The sequence below is a fragment of the Nyctibius grandis genome, chromosome 11, assembly GCF_013368605.1.
Source record: "Nyctibius grandis isolate bNycGra1 chromosome 11, bNycGra1.pri, whole genome shotgun sequence".
NCBI lineage: Eukaryota > Metazoa > Chordata > Aves > Nyctibiiformes > Nyctibiidae > Nyctibius > Nyctibius grandis.
In genome coordinates this window covers 3,281,726-3,298,239 of record NC_090668.1, presented here as the reverse complement: position 1 = coordinate 3,298,239, position 16,514 = coordinate 3,281,726, and the positions used below count along the sequence as shown (strand labels likewise).

General features: G+C 68.8%; 2 protein-coding genes and 2 pseudogenes across 2 annotated transcripts in view; 3 read left to right on the top strand and 1 right to left on the bottom strand.

Moving 5' to 3' along the window:
• The window catches only part of LOC137668903 (protein FAM118B-like), a 398,331-nt gene that overhangs the window by 241,566 nt on the left and 140,251 nt on the right, over nt 1-16,514 (bottom strand). The window lies entirely within an intron of this gene.
• LOC137668860 (serine palmitoyltransferase 1-like) overlaps nt 1-16,514 on the top strand; it is a 283,413-nt pseudogene that overhangs the window by 238,719 nt on the left and 28,180 nt on the right.
• LOC137668864 (zinc finger protein 850-like) lies at nt 60-7,445 on the top strand (annotated as a pseudogene).
• Nucleotides 8,349-16,312, top strand: LOC137668862 (zinc finger protein 850-like). Its single transcript, XM_068410678.1, has 6 exons — nt 8,349-8,421; nt 8,508-8,567; nt 8,826-10,172; nt 11,458-12,804; nt 13,842-13,936; nt 14,048-16,312. Exons 2-6 carry the CDS (start codon nt 8,516-8,518, stop codon nt 15,512-15,514), a joined length of 4,308 nt encoding a protein of 1,435 aa, XP_068266779.1. The 5' UTR covers nt 8,349-8,421; nt 8,508-8,515; the 3' UTR covers nt 15,515-16,312.

Genomic DNA, 16,514 nt, shown 5'->3' with positions numbered 1-16,514 from the left:
CGGGCGTTGCTATTGGGCGGGAGTTGCTAAGGGGCGGGCGTTGCTAATAGGCCGTTGCTATGGGGCGGGTGTTGCCAAGGGGGCGTTGCTACGGGGAGGAGCGTTGCTGATAGGTGGGGGATAGAGGAAGTGACGTCACAGCGGGCGGGGCTTGGCAGCACACGCGGCCCAGCAGGGTGCCCCCCAGCGCAGGCCAGCGCCTGCCCCACAGGTAAGGAGGGCCCGGACCCCCACCCCCCGTGCCGGGGGGCGCCCCCCAGCCCCCCCTGACCTCTGTGTGTCCCCCCCACCCCAGGCCTGCCCCATGGAGCGCCCCGACCGGAGCCGCTGAGGAGACCCCCGAGGAGCCGGCGGCAGGTGAGACCCTCGGGGGACCACCGACCCCTCCCCAGGTGGGGGCAGAGTGAGGGGTCCGGGTGCTTGAGACCCCCGACCCCTCCGCGGGGGGGGTTAAAGGAGGGGATCCAGGGTCTGAGGACCCCGAACCCCCTCCCCCAGGGGGGCAGAACCAGGGTCTCGGGCCCCCAGGACCCCTCGGCTCACCCCGGGACGCGGTAGGGGAGGACGCCCCCCACCGTCCCCGTGGTCCCTGACACCCCCCTCCCCTCCCACCACAGCCTGGCCCCGCCCCGCCGCCGCCCCCAGCCCGCGGGGAAGATGGAGCAGCACCTCCGCACCCACAGGGGCAAGTGGCCAACACCTGCAGCGAGTGCGGCAAGCGCTTCTCCCCGGCGCTCCCACCTGGTCGTCCACGTCCGCACCCACACGGGCGAGCGGCCCTACCGCTGCAGCGACTGCGGCAAGAGCTTCTCCAAGAGCTCCCATCTGGCCCGGCACCCTCCGCACCCACACGGGCGAGCGGCCCTACCGCTGCGGCGAGTGCGGCAAGAGTTTCTCCCAGCGCTCCAGCCTGGTGGAGCACCGGCACATGCACACGGGCGAGCGGCCCTACCGCTGTGGCGAGTGCGGCCAGGCCTTCAGCCAGAGGACCAGCCTGGCCAAGCACCAGCTGGCCCACGCGGGCCAGCGGCCCTTCACCTGCGGCCAGTGTGGCAAGGCCTTCTACCACAGCTCCGACCTCCTCCGGCACCAAGCGGCGCACTCAGGCGAGCGGACCTACCACTGCGGCGAGTGCGGCAAGAGCTTCATCTGGAGGGCCAACCTGGCCCGACACCTCCGCATGCACACGGACGAGCGGCCCTACCGCTGCGGCGAGTGCGGCAAGAGCTTCGCCCAGTGCGGCCACCTCCTCAAGCACAGCAGGACGCACGTGGGCGACAAGCCCTTCCGCTGCGGCGAGCGCAGCAAGTTCTTTGTGCAGAGCTCTGAGCTCAATCAGCACCAGCGCATCCACAGCGGCGAGAAGCCCTACGGCTGCGGCGTGTGCGGGAAGGCCTTCCTGCGGAGCGCCCACCTGGAGCGGCACCGAAGGACCCACACCGGGGAGAAGCCCTATGGCTGCGGCGTGTGCGGGAAGGCCTTCCTGCGGAGAGCCCACCTGGAGCGGCACTGGAGGACCCACACCGGGGAGAAGCCCTACGGCTGCGGCGTGTGCGGGAGGGCCTTCCTGCGGAACGCCCACCTGGAGCGGCACCTGAGGACCCACACTGGGGAGAAGCCCTATGGCTGTGCCCGCTGCGGGCGGCGCTTCAGCCAGAGGTCCAACCTCATCACCCACGAGAGGGTGCACCTGAAGGAGACCCAGGGGGCGGCGCGGGAGGCGGCGGCGGGGGAGCAGACGGGTTTGCAGGCGATGGAGGGTCAACCAAGTCTAGAGATGTTGGAGGGTCAACCAGGCCTGGAGGCGATGGGAGGGTCAACCAGGCTTGGAGGTGATGGAGCGTCAACCAGGTCTGGAGATGATGGAGGGGCGCCCAAAGTCCAAGAGACGTGGGCGCCCCACGGTCTGGAGGTGTCGGAGGGGGACCCGCAGCCCGGGAACCTGGGGGTGCTCCAAGGGTTGGAGATGGTGGGGGAGCCCCCCAAGACCAGGAGGCCCAAGGGGCAGCCATGGCTGGGGGGGCGCCCCAAGGAGGAGCACCCCATTGGCTGAGGGGGGTGGGTGTGGCTGGGGCGGGGATTGGCCAAGAGCCAAACGTGTGATGGGGTGGGGGGGCAGGGGATTGGCTGAGGAGAGAGGGGTGGGGGTGGGACTGATGAGGGATTGGCCGTGAATGAGGATGGGGGGGTGGGACTGACACAGGATCGGGAAATAGCGGTAGGGGGCGAGGCAATAGTGCCAGGGGAGCGGCCAAGATCCTGCACAGCCATTGGCCGGGCGAATAAAGATGGTGAAACCCCCAGGACTGGAGAGTGGTGGTCTTGGGGGCTGGAGGGGGGAGCGGTCCCTGGAGCCCCCCCGGGGTGGGGGGGGGGTGGGTACGGACCCCCGGGATGTGGGGGCCAGGGTGAGGGGGGCGGGGTCACAGAGAGACACAGCCGGAGGCGCCGACTCAGCCGTTTATTTCCCATTAACGCTAATTAGGGGGTAAAAAAGGGGGCGGGGCAGTTGCCATGGCAATGGGGCGGTTGCCATGGCAACGGGGACCCCCGGCCCGACGACCACTCACCTCCCTCCCGCCGGCGCCGCCGCCCGCTCCCGCCGCTCCCGGATATGGCGTCGCCTGGCCACGCCCCGCCCCCTTCCACGCCACCGACCAATCAGGGGGCCTCCCACCTTGGCCGCGCCTCCAGGCCACGCCCCCTCACTCTCACACTCAACCCTACAGCTTCCTCAGGCCACGCCCCCCTCCCCTCCCGCTGGCCACACCCTCAACCCCACCAGCCAATCAGCGCACGGGGGGAGGGCGTGTCTTAGAGGGGGCCGCGTCCCCTTCTACCCGCTGTTGCTAAGGGGCGGGCGTTGCTATTGGGCGGGAGTTGCTAAGGGGCGGGTGTTGCCAAGGGGGCGTTGCTATGGGGAGGAGCGTTGCTGATAGGTGGGGGATAGAGGAAGTGACGTCACAGCGGGCGGGGCTCGGCAGCCGCACACGCGGCCCAGCAGGGTGCCCCCCAGCACAGGCCAGCGCCTGCCCCACAGGTAAGGGGGGGCCCGGACCCCCACCCCCCCGGGCTGGGGGCGCCCCCCCAGCCCTCCCTGACCTCTGTGTGTCCCCCCTCCACCCCAGGCTGCCCCATGGACGCCCCGACCGGAGCCGCTGAGGAGACCCCCGAGGAGCCGGCGGCAGGTGAGACCCTCGGGGGACCCCCGACCCCTCCCCAGGTGGGGCAGAGCGAGGGGTCCGGGTGCTTGGGACCCCCGACCCCTCCCCGGGGGTGGCAGAACCAGGGTCTCGGGCCCCCAGGACCCCTCGGATCACCCCGGGACGCGGTAGGGGAGGACGCTCCCCACCGTCCCCGTGGTCCCTGACACCCCCCTCCCCTCCCCACCACAGACGGCCCCCCCCCCGCCGCCGCCGCCCCCCGCCTGCCCCTACATCTGCTGCGAGTGCGGCGAGGCCTTCGGGCAGTGGTGGGAGATGGTGCGGCACGTCCACACCCACACGGGCAAGTGGCCCAACACCTGCGGCGAGTGCGGCAAGCGCTTCATCTGGAGGTCCAACCTGGCCCGGCACCTCCGCACACATAATGGTGAGCAGCCCTACCGCTGCGGCGACTGCGGCAAGAGCTTCTCCGAGCGCTCCAACCTGGCGCATCACCGGCACATGCACACCGGCGAGCGGCCCTACCGCTGTGGCGAGTGCGGCAAGTGCTTCATCTGGAGGTCCAACCTGGCCCGGCACCTCCGCACACACAAGGGCGAGCGGCCCTACCGCTGTGGCGAGTGCGGCCAGGCCTTCAGCCAGACGACCAGCCTGGCCACGCACCAGCTGGCCCACGCGGGCCAGCGGCCCTTCGCCTGCGGCCAGTGCGGCAAGGCCTTCTACCGCAGCTCCAACCTCCTCCAGCACCAAGCGGCCCACTCGGGCGAGCGGACCTACCGCTGCGGCGAGTGCGGCAAGAGCTTCATCTGGAGGTCCAACCTGGCCCGGCACCTCCGCATGCACGCGGACGAGCGGCCCTACCGCTGCGGTGAGTGCGGCAAGAGCTTTGCCCAGCGCGGCCACCTCCTCAAGCACAGCAGGACGCACGCGGGCGACAAGCCCTTCTGCTGCGGCGAGCGCAGCAAGGGCTTTGTGCAGAGCTCTGAGCTCATCCAGCACCAGCGCATCCACAGCGGGGAGAAGACCTTCCACTGCGGGGAGTGCGGGAAGGCCTTCGGCATGGGCTCCTCGCTGGTGATGCACCAGTGCATCCACACTGGGGAGAAGCCCTACGGCTGCGCCTGCTGCGGGCGGCGCTTCAGCCAGAGGTCCAACCTCATCACCCACGAGAGGGTGCACCTGAAGGAGACCCAGGGGGCGGCGCAGGAGGCGGCGGCGGGGGAGCAGGCGGGTTTGGAGGTGATGGAGGGTCAACCAGGCTTGGAGCTGATGGAGCGTCAACCAGGTCTGGAGATGATGGAGGGGCGCCCAAAGTCCAAGAGACGTGGGGCGCCCCACGGTCTGGAGGTGTTGGAGGGGGACCCGCAGCCCGGGAACCTGGGGGTGCTCCAAGGGTTGGAGATGGTGGGGGAGCCCCCCAAGACCAGGAGGCCTAAGGGGCAGCCACGGCTGGGGGGGTGCCCCAAGGAGGAGCACCGCATTGGCTGAGGGGGTGGGGGGTGGGACTGACACAGGATTGGGCAATAGCAGGAGGGGGCGGGGCAATAATGCCAGGGGAACGGCCAAGATCCTGCGCAGCCACTGGCCGGGCGAATAAAGATGGTGAAACCCCCAGGACTGGAGAGTAGTGGTCTTGGGGGGCGGGTATGGGGTGGGGTGGAGGGTTCTGGAGCCCCCCCGGGGTGGGGTGGGGGTGGGGACGGACCCCCGGGATGTGGGGCCAGGGTGAGGGGGGCGGGGTCACAGAGAGACACAGCCGGAGGCGCCGACTCAGCCGTTTATTTCCCATTAACGCTAATTAAGGGGTAAAAATGGGGGTGGGGCAGTTGCCATGGCGATGGGGCGGTTGCCATGGCAACGGGGGAGCCCCGGCCCGACGACCACTCACCTCCCTCCCGCCGGCGCCACCGCCCCCTCCCGCCGCTCCCGGATATGGCGTCGCCTGGGCACGCCCCGCCCCCTTCCACGCCACCGACCAATCAGGGGGCCTCCCACCTTGGCCGCGCCTCCAGGCCACGCCCCCTCACTCTCACACTCAACCCTACGGCTTCCCCAGACCACGCCCCCCTCCCCTCCCGCTGGCCACACCCTCAACCCCACCAGCCAATCAGCGCACGGGGGGAGGGCGTGACTCAGAGGGGGCCGCATCCCCTTCCCCCACTGTTACTAAGGGGCGGGCGTTGCTATTGGGCGGGAGTTGCTAAGGGGCGGGCGTTGCTAATAGGCCGTTGCTATGGGGCGGGCGTTGCCACTGAGGCGTTGCTACGGGGAGCAGTGTTGCTGATAGGTGGGGGATAGAGGAAGTGACGTCACAGCGGGCGGGGCTCGGCAGCCGCACACGCGGCCCAGCAGGGTGCCCCCCAGCGCAGGCCAGCGCCTGCCCCACAGGTAAGGGGGGGCCCGGACCCCCACCCCCCGTGCCGGGGGGCGCCCCCCAGCCCCCCCTGACCTCTGTGTGTCCCCCCCCACCCCAGGCTGCCCCATGGACGCCCCGACCGCAGCCGCTGAGGAGACCCCCGAGGAGCCGGTGGCAGGTGAGACCCTCGGGGGACCCCCGACCCCTCCCCAGGTGGGGCAGAGCGAGGGGTCCGGGTGCTTGGGACCCCCGACCCCTCCCCGGGGGGGTTAAAGGAGGGGATCCAGGGTCTGAGACCCCGAACCCCTCCCCAGGGGGGGCAGAACCAGGGTCTTGGGCCCCCAGGACCCCTCGGCTCACCCCGGGACGCGGTAGGGGAGGACGCCCCCCACCGTCCCCGTGGTCCCTGACACCCCCCTCCCCTCCCCACCACAGCCGGCCCCCCCCCACCGCCACTCCCCGCCCGCGGGGCGATGGAGCTGCACCTCCGCACCCACAGGGGCAAGTGGCCCAACACCTGCGGTGAGTGTGGCAAGCGCTTCTCCCAGCGCTCCCACCTGGCCGACCACGTCCGCACCCACACGGGCGAGCGGCCCTACCGCTGCGGCGACTGCGGCAAGAGCTTCTCCAAGCGCTTCAGCCTGGACCAGCACCTCCGCACCCACACGGGCGAGCGGCCCTACCGCTGTGGCGACTGCGGCAAGAGCTTCTCCCACCGCTCCATCCTGGACCAGCACCTCCGCACCCACACGGGCGAGCGGCCCTACCACTGCGGCGAGTGCGGCAAGAGCTTCTCCCAGCGCTCCAGCCTGGACCAGCACCTCCGCATCCACACGGGCGAGCGGCCCTACCGCTGCGGCGACTGCGGCAAGAGCTTCAGAGGGAGCTCCCACTTGGCCCGGCACCTCCGCACACACAACGGCGAGCGGCCCTACCGCTGCGGTGAGTGCGGCAAGTGCTTCTCCCAGCGCTCCAGCCTGGTGGAGCACCGGCACATGCACACGGGCGAGCGGCCCTACCACTGTGGCGAGTGCGGCCAGGCCTTCCGCCACAGGACCGGCCTGGCCAACCACCAGCTGGCCCACGCGGGCCAGCGGCCCTTCGCCTGCGGCCAGTGCGGCAAGGCCTTCTACCACAGCTCCAACCTCCTCCGGCACCAAGCGACCCACTCGGGCGAGCGGACCTACCGCTGCAGCGAGTGCGGCAAGAGCTTCATCTGGAGGTCCAACCTGGCCCGACACCTCCGCATGCACGCGGGTGAGCGGCCCTACCGCTGCGGTGAGTGCGGCAAGAGCTTCGCCCTGCGCGGCCACCTCCTCAAGCACAGCAGGACGCACGCAGGCGAGAAGCCCTTCCGCTGCGGCAAGTGCGGCAAGGGCTTCGTGCAGAGCTCGGAGCTCAATCAGCACCAGCGCATCCACAGCGGGGAGAAGCCCTACGGCTGCGGCGTGTGCGGGAAGGCCTTCCTGCGGAGCGCCCACCTGGAGCGGCACCGGAGGACCCACACTGGGGAGAAGCCCTACGGCTGCGCCTGCTGCGGGCGGCGCTTCAGCCAGAGGTCCAACCTCATCACCCACGAGAGGGTGCACCTGAAGGAGACCCAGGGGGCAGCGCGGGAGGCGGCGGCGGGGGAGCAGGCGGGTTTGGAGGCGATGGAGGGTCAACCAAGTCTAGAGATGTTGGAGGGTCAACCAGGCTTGGAGGTGATGGAGCGTCAACCAGGTCTGGAGATGATGGAGGGGCGCCCAAAGTCCAAGAGACGTGGGGCGCCCCACGGTCTGGAGGTGTCGGAGGGGGACCCGCAGCCCGGGAACCTGGGGGTGCTCCAAGGGTTGGAGATGGTGGGGGAGCCCCCCAAGACCAGGAGGCCCAAGGGGCAGCCACGGCTGGGGGGGTGCCCCAAGGAGGAGCACCCCATTGGCTGAGGGGGTGGGTGTGGCTGGGGCGGGGATTGGCCAAGAGCCAAATGTGTGATGGGGTGGGGGGGAGGGGATTGGCTGAGGAGAGGGGGTGGGGGTGGGACTGACACAGGATTGGGCAATAGCAGGAGGGGGCGGGGCAATAGTGCCAGGGGAGCGGCCAAGATCCTGCGCAGCCATTGGCCGGGCGAATAAAGATGGTGAAACCCCCAGGACTGGAGAGTGGTGGTCTTGGGGGGGGTTGGAGGGGAAGCAGTCCTGGAGCCCCCCCGGGGTGGGGTGGGGGTGGGGACGGACCCCCCGGGATGTGGGGCCAGGGTGAGGGGGGCGGGGTCACAGAGAGACACAGCCGGAGGCGCCGACTCAGCCGTTTATTTCCCATTAACGCTAATTAAGGGGTAAAAAAGGGGGCGGGGCAGTTGCCATGGCCATGGGGCGGTTGCCATGGCAACGGGGGACCCCCGGCCCGACGACCACTCACCTCCCTCCCGCCGGCGCCGCCGCCCGCTCCCGCCGCTCCCGGATATGGCGTCGCCTGGGCACGCCCCGCCCCCTTCCACGCCACCGACCAATCAGGGGGCCTCCCACCTTGGCCGCGCCTCCAGGCCACGCCCCCTCACTCTCACACTCAACCCTACGGCTTCCACAGACCACGCCCCCCTCCGCTCCCGCTGGCCACACCCTCAACCCAACCAGCCAATCAGCGCATGGGGGGAGGGCGTGTCTTAGCGGGGGCCGCGTCCCCTTCTACCCGCTGTTACTAAGGGGCGGGCGTTGCTATTGGGCGGGAGTTGCTAAGGGGCGGGCGTTGCTAATAGGCCGTTGCTATGGGGCGGGTGTTGGCAAGGGGGCGTTGCTACGGGGAGGAGCGTTGCTGATAGGTGGGGGATAGAGGAAGTGACGTCACAGCGGGCGGGGCTTGGCAGCCGCACACGCGACCCAGCAGGGTGCCCTCCAGCGCAGGCCAGCGCCTGCCCCACAGGTAAGGGGGGGCCCGGACCCCCACCCCCCGTGCCGGGGGGCGCCCCCCAGCCCCCCCTGACCTCTGTGTGTCCCCCCCCACCCCAGGCTGCCCCATGGACGCCCCGACCGGAGCCGCTGAGGAGACCCCCGAGGAGCCGGCGGCAGGTGAGACCCTCGGGGGACCCCCGACCCCTCCCCAGGTGGGGCAGAGCGAGGGGTCCGGGTGCTTGGGACCCCCGACCCCTCCCCGGGGGGGTTAAAGGAGGGGATCCAGGGTCTGAGACCCCGAACCCCTCCCCAGGGGGGGCAGAACCAGGGTCTCGGGCCCCCAGGACCCCTCGGCTCACCCCGGGACGCGGTAGGGGAGGACGCCCCCCCACCGTCCCCGTGGTCCCTGATACCCCCCTCCCCTCCCCACCACAGCCGGCCCCCCCCCACCGCCACCCCCCGCCCGCGGGGAGATGGAGCGGCACCTCCGCACCCACAGGGGCAAGTGGCCCAACACCTGCGGTGAGTGCGGCAAGCGCTTTTCCCGGCGCTCCCACCTGGCCGACCACCTCCGCACCCACACGGGCGAGCGGCCCTACCGCTGTGGCGACTGCGGCAAGAGCTTCTCCCAGAGCTCCAGCCTGGCCCGGCACCTCCGCACCCACACGGGCGAGCGGCCCTACCGCTGCGGCGAGTGCGGCAAGAGCTTCTCCCAGCGCTCCAACCTGGCGCATCACCTCCGCACCCACACGGGCGAGCGGCCCTACCGCTGCGGCGACTGCGGCAAGAGCTTCAGAGGGAGCTCCCACCTGGCCCGGCACCTCCGCACACACAACGGCGAGCGGCCCTACCGCTGCGGCGAGTGCGGCAAGTGCTTCTCCCGGTGCTCCAGCCTGGTGGAGCACCGGCACATGCACACGGGCGAGCGGCCCTACCGCTGTGGCGAGTGCGACCAGGCCTTCCGCCACAGGACCGGCCTGGCCAACCACCAGCTGGCCCACGCGGGCCAGCGGCCCTTCGCCTGCGGCCAGTGCGGCAAGGCCTTCTACCACAGCTCCAACCTCCTCCGGCACCAAGCGACCCACTCGGGCGAGCGGACCTACCGCTGCAGCGAGTGCGGCAAGAGCTTCATCTGGAGGTCCAACCTGGCCCGACACCTCCGCATGCACACGGGTGAGCGGCCCTACCACTGCGGTGAGTGTGGCAAGAGCTTCGCCCTGCGCGGCCACCTCCTCAAGCACAGCAGGACGCACGCAGGCGAGAAGCCCTTCCGCTGCGGCAAGTGCGGCAAGGGCTTCGTGCAGAGCTCGGAGCTCAATCAGCACCAGCGCATCCACAGCGGGGAGAAGCCCTACGGCTGCGGCGTGTGCGGGAAGGCCTTCCTGCGGAGCGCCCACCTGGAGCGGCACCTGAGGACCCACACTGGGGAGAAGCCCTACGGCTGCGCCTGCTGCGGGCGGCGCTTCAGCCAGAGGTCCAACCTCATCACCCACGAGAGGGTGCACCTGAAGGAGACCCAGGGGGCGGCGCAGGAGGCGGCGGCGGGGGAGCAGGCGGGTTTGGAGGCGATGGAGCGTCAACCAGGTCTGGAGATGATGGAGGGGCGCCCAAAGTCCAAGAGACGTGGGGCGCCCCACGGTCTGGAGGTGTCGGAGGGGGACCCGCAGCCCGGGAACCTGGGGGTGCTCCAAGGGTTGGAGATGGTGGGGGAGCCCCCCAAGACCAGGAGGCCCAAGGGGCAGCCACGGCTGGGGGGGCGCCCCAAGGAGGAGCACCCCATTGGCTGAGGGGGTGGGTGTGGCTGGGGCGGGGATTGGCCAAGAGCCAAACGTGTGATGGGGTGGGGGGGAGGGGATTGGCTGAGGAGAGGGGGTGGGGGTGGGACTGACACAGGATTGGGCAATAGTAGAAGGGGGCGGGGCAATAGTGCCAGGGGAGGGGCCAAGATCCTGCGCAGCCATTGGTCGGGCGAATAAAGATGGTGAAACCCCCAGGACTGGAGAGTGGTGGTCTTGGGGGGGGTTGAGGGGGAAGCGGTCCTGGAGCCCCCCCGGGGTGGGGTAGGGGTGGGGACGGACCCCCCGGGGTGTGGGGCCAAGGTGAGGGGGGCGGGGTCACAGAGAGACACAGCCGGAGGCGCCGACTCAGCCGTTTATTTCCCATTAACGCTAATTAGGGGGTAAAAAAGGGGGCGGGGCAGTTGCCATGGCGATGGGGCGGTTACCATGGCAACGGGGGAGCCCTGGCCCGACGACCACTCACCTCCCTCCCGCCGGCGCCGCCGCCCGCTCCCGCCGCTCCCGGATATGGCGTCGCCTGGCCACGCCCCGCCCCCTTCTACGCCACCGACCAATCAGGGGGCCTCCCACCTTGGCCGCGCCTCCAGGCCACGCCCCCTCACTCTCACACTCAACCCTACGGCTTCCACAGACCACGCCCCCCTCCGCTCCCGCTGGCCACACCCTCAACCCCACCAGCCAATCAGCGCATGGGGGGAGGGCGTGTCTTAGCGGGGGCCGCGTCCCCTTCTACCCGCTGTTACTAAGGGGCGGGCGTTGCTATTGGGCGGGAGTTGCTAAGGGGCGGGCGTTGCTAATAGGCCGTTGCTATGGGGCGGGTGTTGGCAAGGGGGCGTTGCTACGGGGAGGAGCGTTGCTGATAGGTGGGGGATAGAGGAAGTGACGTCACAGCGGGCGGGGCTCGGCAGCCGCACACGCGACCCAGCAGGGTGCCCTCCAGCGCAGGCCAGCGCCTGCCCCACAGGTAAGGGGGGGCCCGGACCCCCACTCCCCGTGCCGGGGGGCGCCCCACAGCCCCCCCTGACCTCTGTGTGTCCCCCCTCCACCCCAGGCTGCCCCATGGACGCCCCGACCGGAGCCGCTGAGGAGACCCCCGAGGAGCCGGCGGCAGGTGAGACCCTCGGGGGACCCCCGGCCCCTCCCCAGGTGGGGCAGAACCAGGGTCTCGGGCCCCCAGGACCCCTCGGCTCACCCCGGGACGCGGTAGGGGAGGACGCCCCCCACCGTCCCCGTGGTCCCTGATACCCCCCTTCCCCTCCCCACCACAGCCGGCCCCCCCCCACCGCCACCCCCCGCCCGCGGGGAGATGGAGCGGCACCTCCGCACCCACAGGGGCAAGTGGCCCAACACCTGCGGTGAGTGCGGCAAGCGCTTTTCCCGGCGCTCCCACCTGGCCCAGCACCTCCGCACGCACACGGGCGAGCGGCCCTACCGCTGCGGCGACTGCGGCAAGAGCTTCTCCCAGAGCTCCAACCTGGACCAGCACCTCCGCACCCACACGGGCGAGCGGCCCTACCGCTGTGGCGACTGCGGCAAGAGCTTCTCCCAGCGCTCCAACCTGGCGCATCACCTCCGCACCCACACGGGCGAGCGGCCCTACCGCTGCGGCGACTGCGGCAAGAGCTTCAGAGGGAGCTCCCACCTGGCCCGGCACCTCCGCACACACAACGGCGAGCGGCCCTACCGCTGCGGCGAGTGCGGCAAGTGCTTCTCCCGGTGCTCCAGCCTGGTGGAGCACCGGCACATGCACACGGGCGAGCGGCCCTACCGCTGTGGCGAGTGCGGCCAGGCCTTCCGCCACAGGACCGGCCTGGCCAACCACCAGCTGGCCCACGCGGGCCAGCGGCCCTTCGCCTGCGGCCAGTGTGGCAAGGCCTTCTACCACAGCTCCAACCTCCTCCGGCACCAAGCGACCCACTCGGGCGAGCGGACCTACCGCTGCAGCGAGTGCGGCAAGAGCTTCATCTGGAGGTCCAACCTGGCCCGACACCTCCGCATGCACACGGGTGAGCGGCCCTACCACTGCGGTGAGTGCGGCAAGAGCTTCGCCCTGCGCGGCCACCTCCTCAAGCACAGCAGGACGCACGCAGGCGAGAAGCCCTTCCGCTGCGGCAAGTGCGGCAAGGGCTTCGTGCAGAGCTCGGAGCTCAATCAGCACCAGCGCATCCACAGCGGGGAGAAGCCCTACGGCTGCGGCGTGTGCGGGAAGGCCTTCCTGCGGAGCGCCCACCTGGAGCGGCACCGGAGGACCCACACTGGGGAGAAGCCCTACGGCTGCGCCTGCTGCGGGCGGCGCTTCAGCCAGAGGTCCAACCTCATCACCCACGAGAGGGTGCACCTGAAGGAGACCCAGGGGGCGGCGCAGGAGGCGGCGGCGGGGGAGCAGGCGGGTTTGGAGGCGATGGAGCGTCAACCAGGTCTGGAGATGATGGAGGGGCGCCCAAAGTCCAAGAGACGTGGGGCGCCCCACGGTCTGGAGGTGTTGGAGGGGGACCCGCAGCCCGGGAACCTGGGGGTGCTCCAAGGGTTGGAGATGGTGGGGGAGCCCCCCAAGACCAGGAGGCCCAAGGGGCAGCCACGGCTGGGGGTGCGCCCCAAGGAGGAGCACCCCATTGGCTGAGGGGGTGGGTGTGGCTGGGGCGGGGATTGGCCAAGAGCCAAATGTGTGATGGGGTAGGGGGGGAGGGGATTGGCTGAGGAGAGGGGGTGGGGGTGGGACTGACACAGGATTGGGCAATAGCAGAAGGGGGCGGGGCAATAGTGCCAGGGGAGCGGCCAAGATCCTGCGCAGCCATTGGCCGGGCAAATAAAGATGTTGAAACCCCCAGGACTGGAGAGTTGTGGTCTTCGGGGTAGGGGGGGGCGGGTAGAGCGGTCCTGGAGCCCCCCCGGGGTGGGGTGGGGGTGGGGACGGATCCCCGGGATGTGGGGCCAGGGTGGGGGGGCGGGGTCACAGAGAGACACAGCCGGAGGCGTCGACTCAGCCGTTTATTTCCCATTAACGCTAATTAAGGGGTAAAAAAGGGGGCGGGGTAGTTGCCATTGCAATGGGGCGGTTGCCATGGCAACGGGGGACCCCCGGCCCGACGACCACTCACCTCCCTCCCGCCGGCGCCGCCGTCCGCTCCCGCCGCTCCCGGATATGGCGTCGCCTGGCCACGCCCCGCCCACTTCCACGCCACCGACCAATCAGAGGGCCTCCCACCTTGGCCGCGCCTCCAGGCCACGCCCCCTCACTCTCACACTCAACCCTACGGCTTCCACAGACCACGCCCCCTCCGCTCCCTCTGGCCACACCCTCAACCCCACCAGCCAATCAGCGCATGGGGGAGGGCGTGTCTTAGAGGGGGCCGCGTCGCCTTCTTCCGGCTGTTGGTAAGGGGCGGGCGTTGCTATTGGGCGGGAGTTGCTAAGGGGCGGGCGTTGCCAAGGGGGCGTTGCTATGGGGAGGAGCGTTGCTGATAGGTGGGGGATAGAGGAAGTGACGTCACAGTGGGCGGGGCTCGGCAGCCGCACACGCGACCCAGCAGGGTGCCCCCCAGCGCAGGCCGGCGCCTGCCCCACAGGTAAGGGGGGGCCCGGACCCCCACCCCCCGTGCCGGGGGGCGCCCCCCAGCCCCCCCGACCTCTGTGTGTCCCCCCTCCACCCCAGGCTGCCCCATGGACGCCCCGACCGGAGCCGCTGAGGAGACCCCCGAGGAGCCGGCGGCAGGTGAGACCCTCGGGGGACCCCCGGCCCCTCCCCAGGTGGGGCAGAGCGAGGGGTCCGGGTGCTTGGGACCCCCGACCCCTCCCCGGGGGTGGCAGAACCAGGGTCTCGGACCCCCGGACCCCTCGGCTCACCCCGGGACGCGGTAGGGGAGGACGCTCCCCACCGTCCCCGTGGTCCCTGACACCCCCCTCCTCTCCCCACCACAGCCGGCCCCCCCCCCGCCGTCGCCCCCCGCCCGCCCCTACATCTGCTGCGAGTGCGGCGAGGCCTTCGGGCAGTTGTCGAAACTGGAGCGGCACCAGCGCAGCCACACGGGCGAGTGGCCCAACACCTGCGGCGTGTGCGGCAAGCGCTTCTCCCGGCGCTCCCACCTGGCCGACCACCTCCGCACCCACACGGGCGAGCGGCCCTACCGCTGCGGCGAGTGCGGCAACAGCTTCTCCAAGCGCTCCCACCTGGCCCAGCACCTCCGCACCCACAGGGGCGAGCGGCCCTACCGCTGCGGCGAGTGCGGCAAGACCTTCATCTCGAGCTCCAACCTGGCCCGGCACCTCCGCATGCATGCGGGCGAGCGGCCCTACCGCTGCGGCGACTGCGGCAAGAGCTTCATCTGGAGCTCCAGCCTGGTGGAGCACCGGCGCATGCACACGGGCGAACGGCCCTACCGCTGCGGCGAGTGCGGCCAGGCCTTCAGCCACAGAACCAGCCTGGCCAAGCACCAGCGGGCCCACGCGGGCCAGCGGCCCTTTGCCTGTGGCCAGTGCGGCAAGGCCTTCTACCACAGCTCCGAACTGCTCCGGCACCAAGCGGCCCACTCGGGCGAGCGGCCCTACCGCTGCGGCGAGTGCGGCAAGAGCTTTGCCCAGCGCGGCCACCTCCTCAAGCACGGCAGGACGCACGCGGGTGAGAAGCCCTACCGCTGCGGCGAGTGCGGCAAGGGCTTCGTGCAGAGCTCGGACCTCATCCAGCACCAGCGCAGCCACAGCGGCGAGAAGCTCTTCCGCTGTGGGGAGTGCGGGAGGGCCTTCGGCATGGGCTCCTCGCTGGTGATGCACCAGCGCATCCACACTGGGGAGAAGCCCTATGGCTGCGGCGTGTGCGGGAGGGCCTTCCTGCGGCGCGCTGACCTGGAGCGGCACCGGAGGACCCACACCGGGGAGAAGCCCTACAGCTGCGGCGTGTGCGGGAGGGCCTTCGTGCGGACAGCCGACCTGGAGCAGCACCGGAGGACCCACACCGGGGAGAAGCCGTACGAATGCGCCCGCTGCGGGCAGCGCTTCAGCCGGAGCTCCAACCTCATCACCCACGAGAGGGTGCACCTGAAGGAGGCACGGGAGGCGGCGGCGGGGGGGGGGGCAGGCGGGTTTGGAGGCGTTGTAGGGGCGCCCAAAGTCCAAGAGACGTGGGGCGCCCCACGGTCTGGAGGTGTCGGAGGGGGACCCGCAGCCCGGGAACCCGGGGGTGCTCCAAGGGTTGGAGATGGTGGGGGAGTCCCCCAAGACCAGGAGGCCCCAGGGGCAACCACGGCTGGGGGGGCGCCCCAAGGTGGGGCACCCCATTGGCTGAGGGTGTTACCGAAAATAGTAACCAAGAAAACTCTCCAAACCAAATGATAGTTTAGAAAGCCGACACTGGTTTATTGCAGCTCTGGGTGCATGGGGGATCTCTCCTCCTAGCATGCGCGTCTAAGAACAAAAGCTTGCCCGTTATATACAATTTCAAGGAAAAAACCCACCCAATTAAAAAACAACTTATACATAACACATTATGTAATGCATTACGTAATGTCTTTACGCATGCGTACTAAATTGGGGAAGGGGTCTTGGGTGGTCTCTGGGGGTCGTTGATGGTCGCAATCCCCCTTTAATTGTGCTTCTGCGCAAGCGTGGTCGAGGCCTTCTTGTTTACAAGTACATGTGTTCCCAAGAAGAAGATATTGTTTTGGACTTATCTCTCCTCTGAGTAGAGTTTATGAATCAAGTTAATTTAGACATCACAAAGTTGTTCTTTACAGTTTTGTTTTGTCTTTTGGCCTTATATAATTAGCAGAGACCTTTGTTTTTCTAGGACTAAGCGTAAACTGCATGAATCATTGTTTACTAGAACCTTGTTATCAATCCTATAAAGAAACTCTATCTACAAAACATGTAGTTTGCTTCATAACCTATTATTATTATTCTAGCTAAAAGGAAAATTATTGATAGAAAAGCTTGTTCTGTGTAAAGGTAACACAGAGCAGGCTTTTAGAGCCTACTCTGAGGCCTACTCTTGCTAAACTGTTGCTAAACCTGAACCGTCTGGTATCAATTCCCCCCTTTGGAAGCAGTTAGATCTATTATCTCACTACTTCCATATATTTTTCTCAATGATTCTCTTAACACAACCTACGCAGATCCCTATAATAACTATAATAACAACTACATAAACTATTCCCTCTAATAATGCGGCTAACCATCCTTTTAGAGATAATCCACCTAATTCTTGCAGGATTTTGTTGAGCCAGCTATTTTCTGCTGCATCCCTGATTGCCCTGCTGTCTTCTGCTACTCTCTTCATTTTATCCAATTGCTCTTGCAGGTTATCGGTGATGTTTGGGATGTGGATGCAGCAGTG

Excerpts from the sequence above, each read along its gene's own strand:
- LOC137668862 (XM_068410678.1), top strand. The coding sequence starts at position 8,516 with ATGGACGCCCCGACCGGAGCCGCTGAGGAGACCCCCGAGGAGCCGGCG. Across the intron at positions 12,805-13,841 it reads CAAGGAGGAGCACCCCATTG|GCTGCCCCATGGACGCCCCG; the intron begins GCTGAGGGGGTG and ends CCTCCACCCCAG. Across the intron at positions 13,937-14,047 it reads GACCCCCGGCCCCTCCCCAG|GGGAGGACGCTCCCCACCGT; the intron begins GTGGGGCAGAGC and ends GGGACGCGGTAG.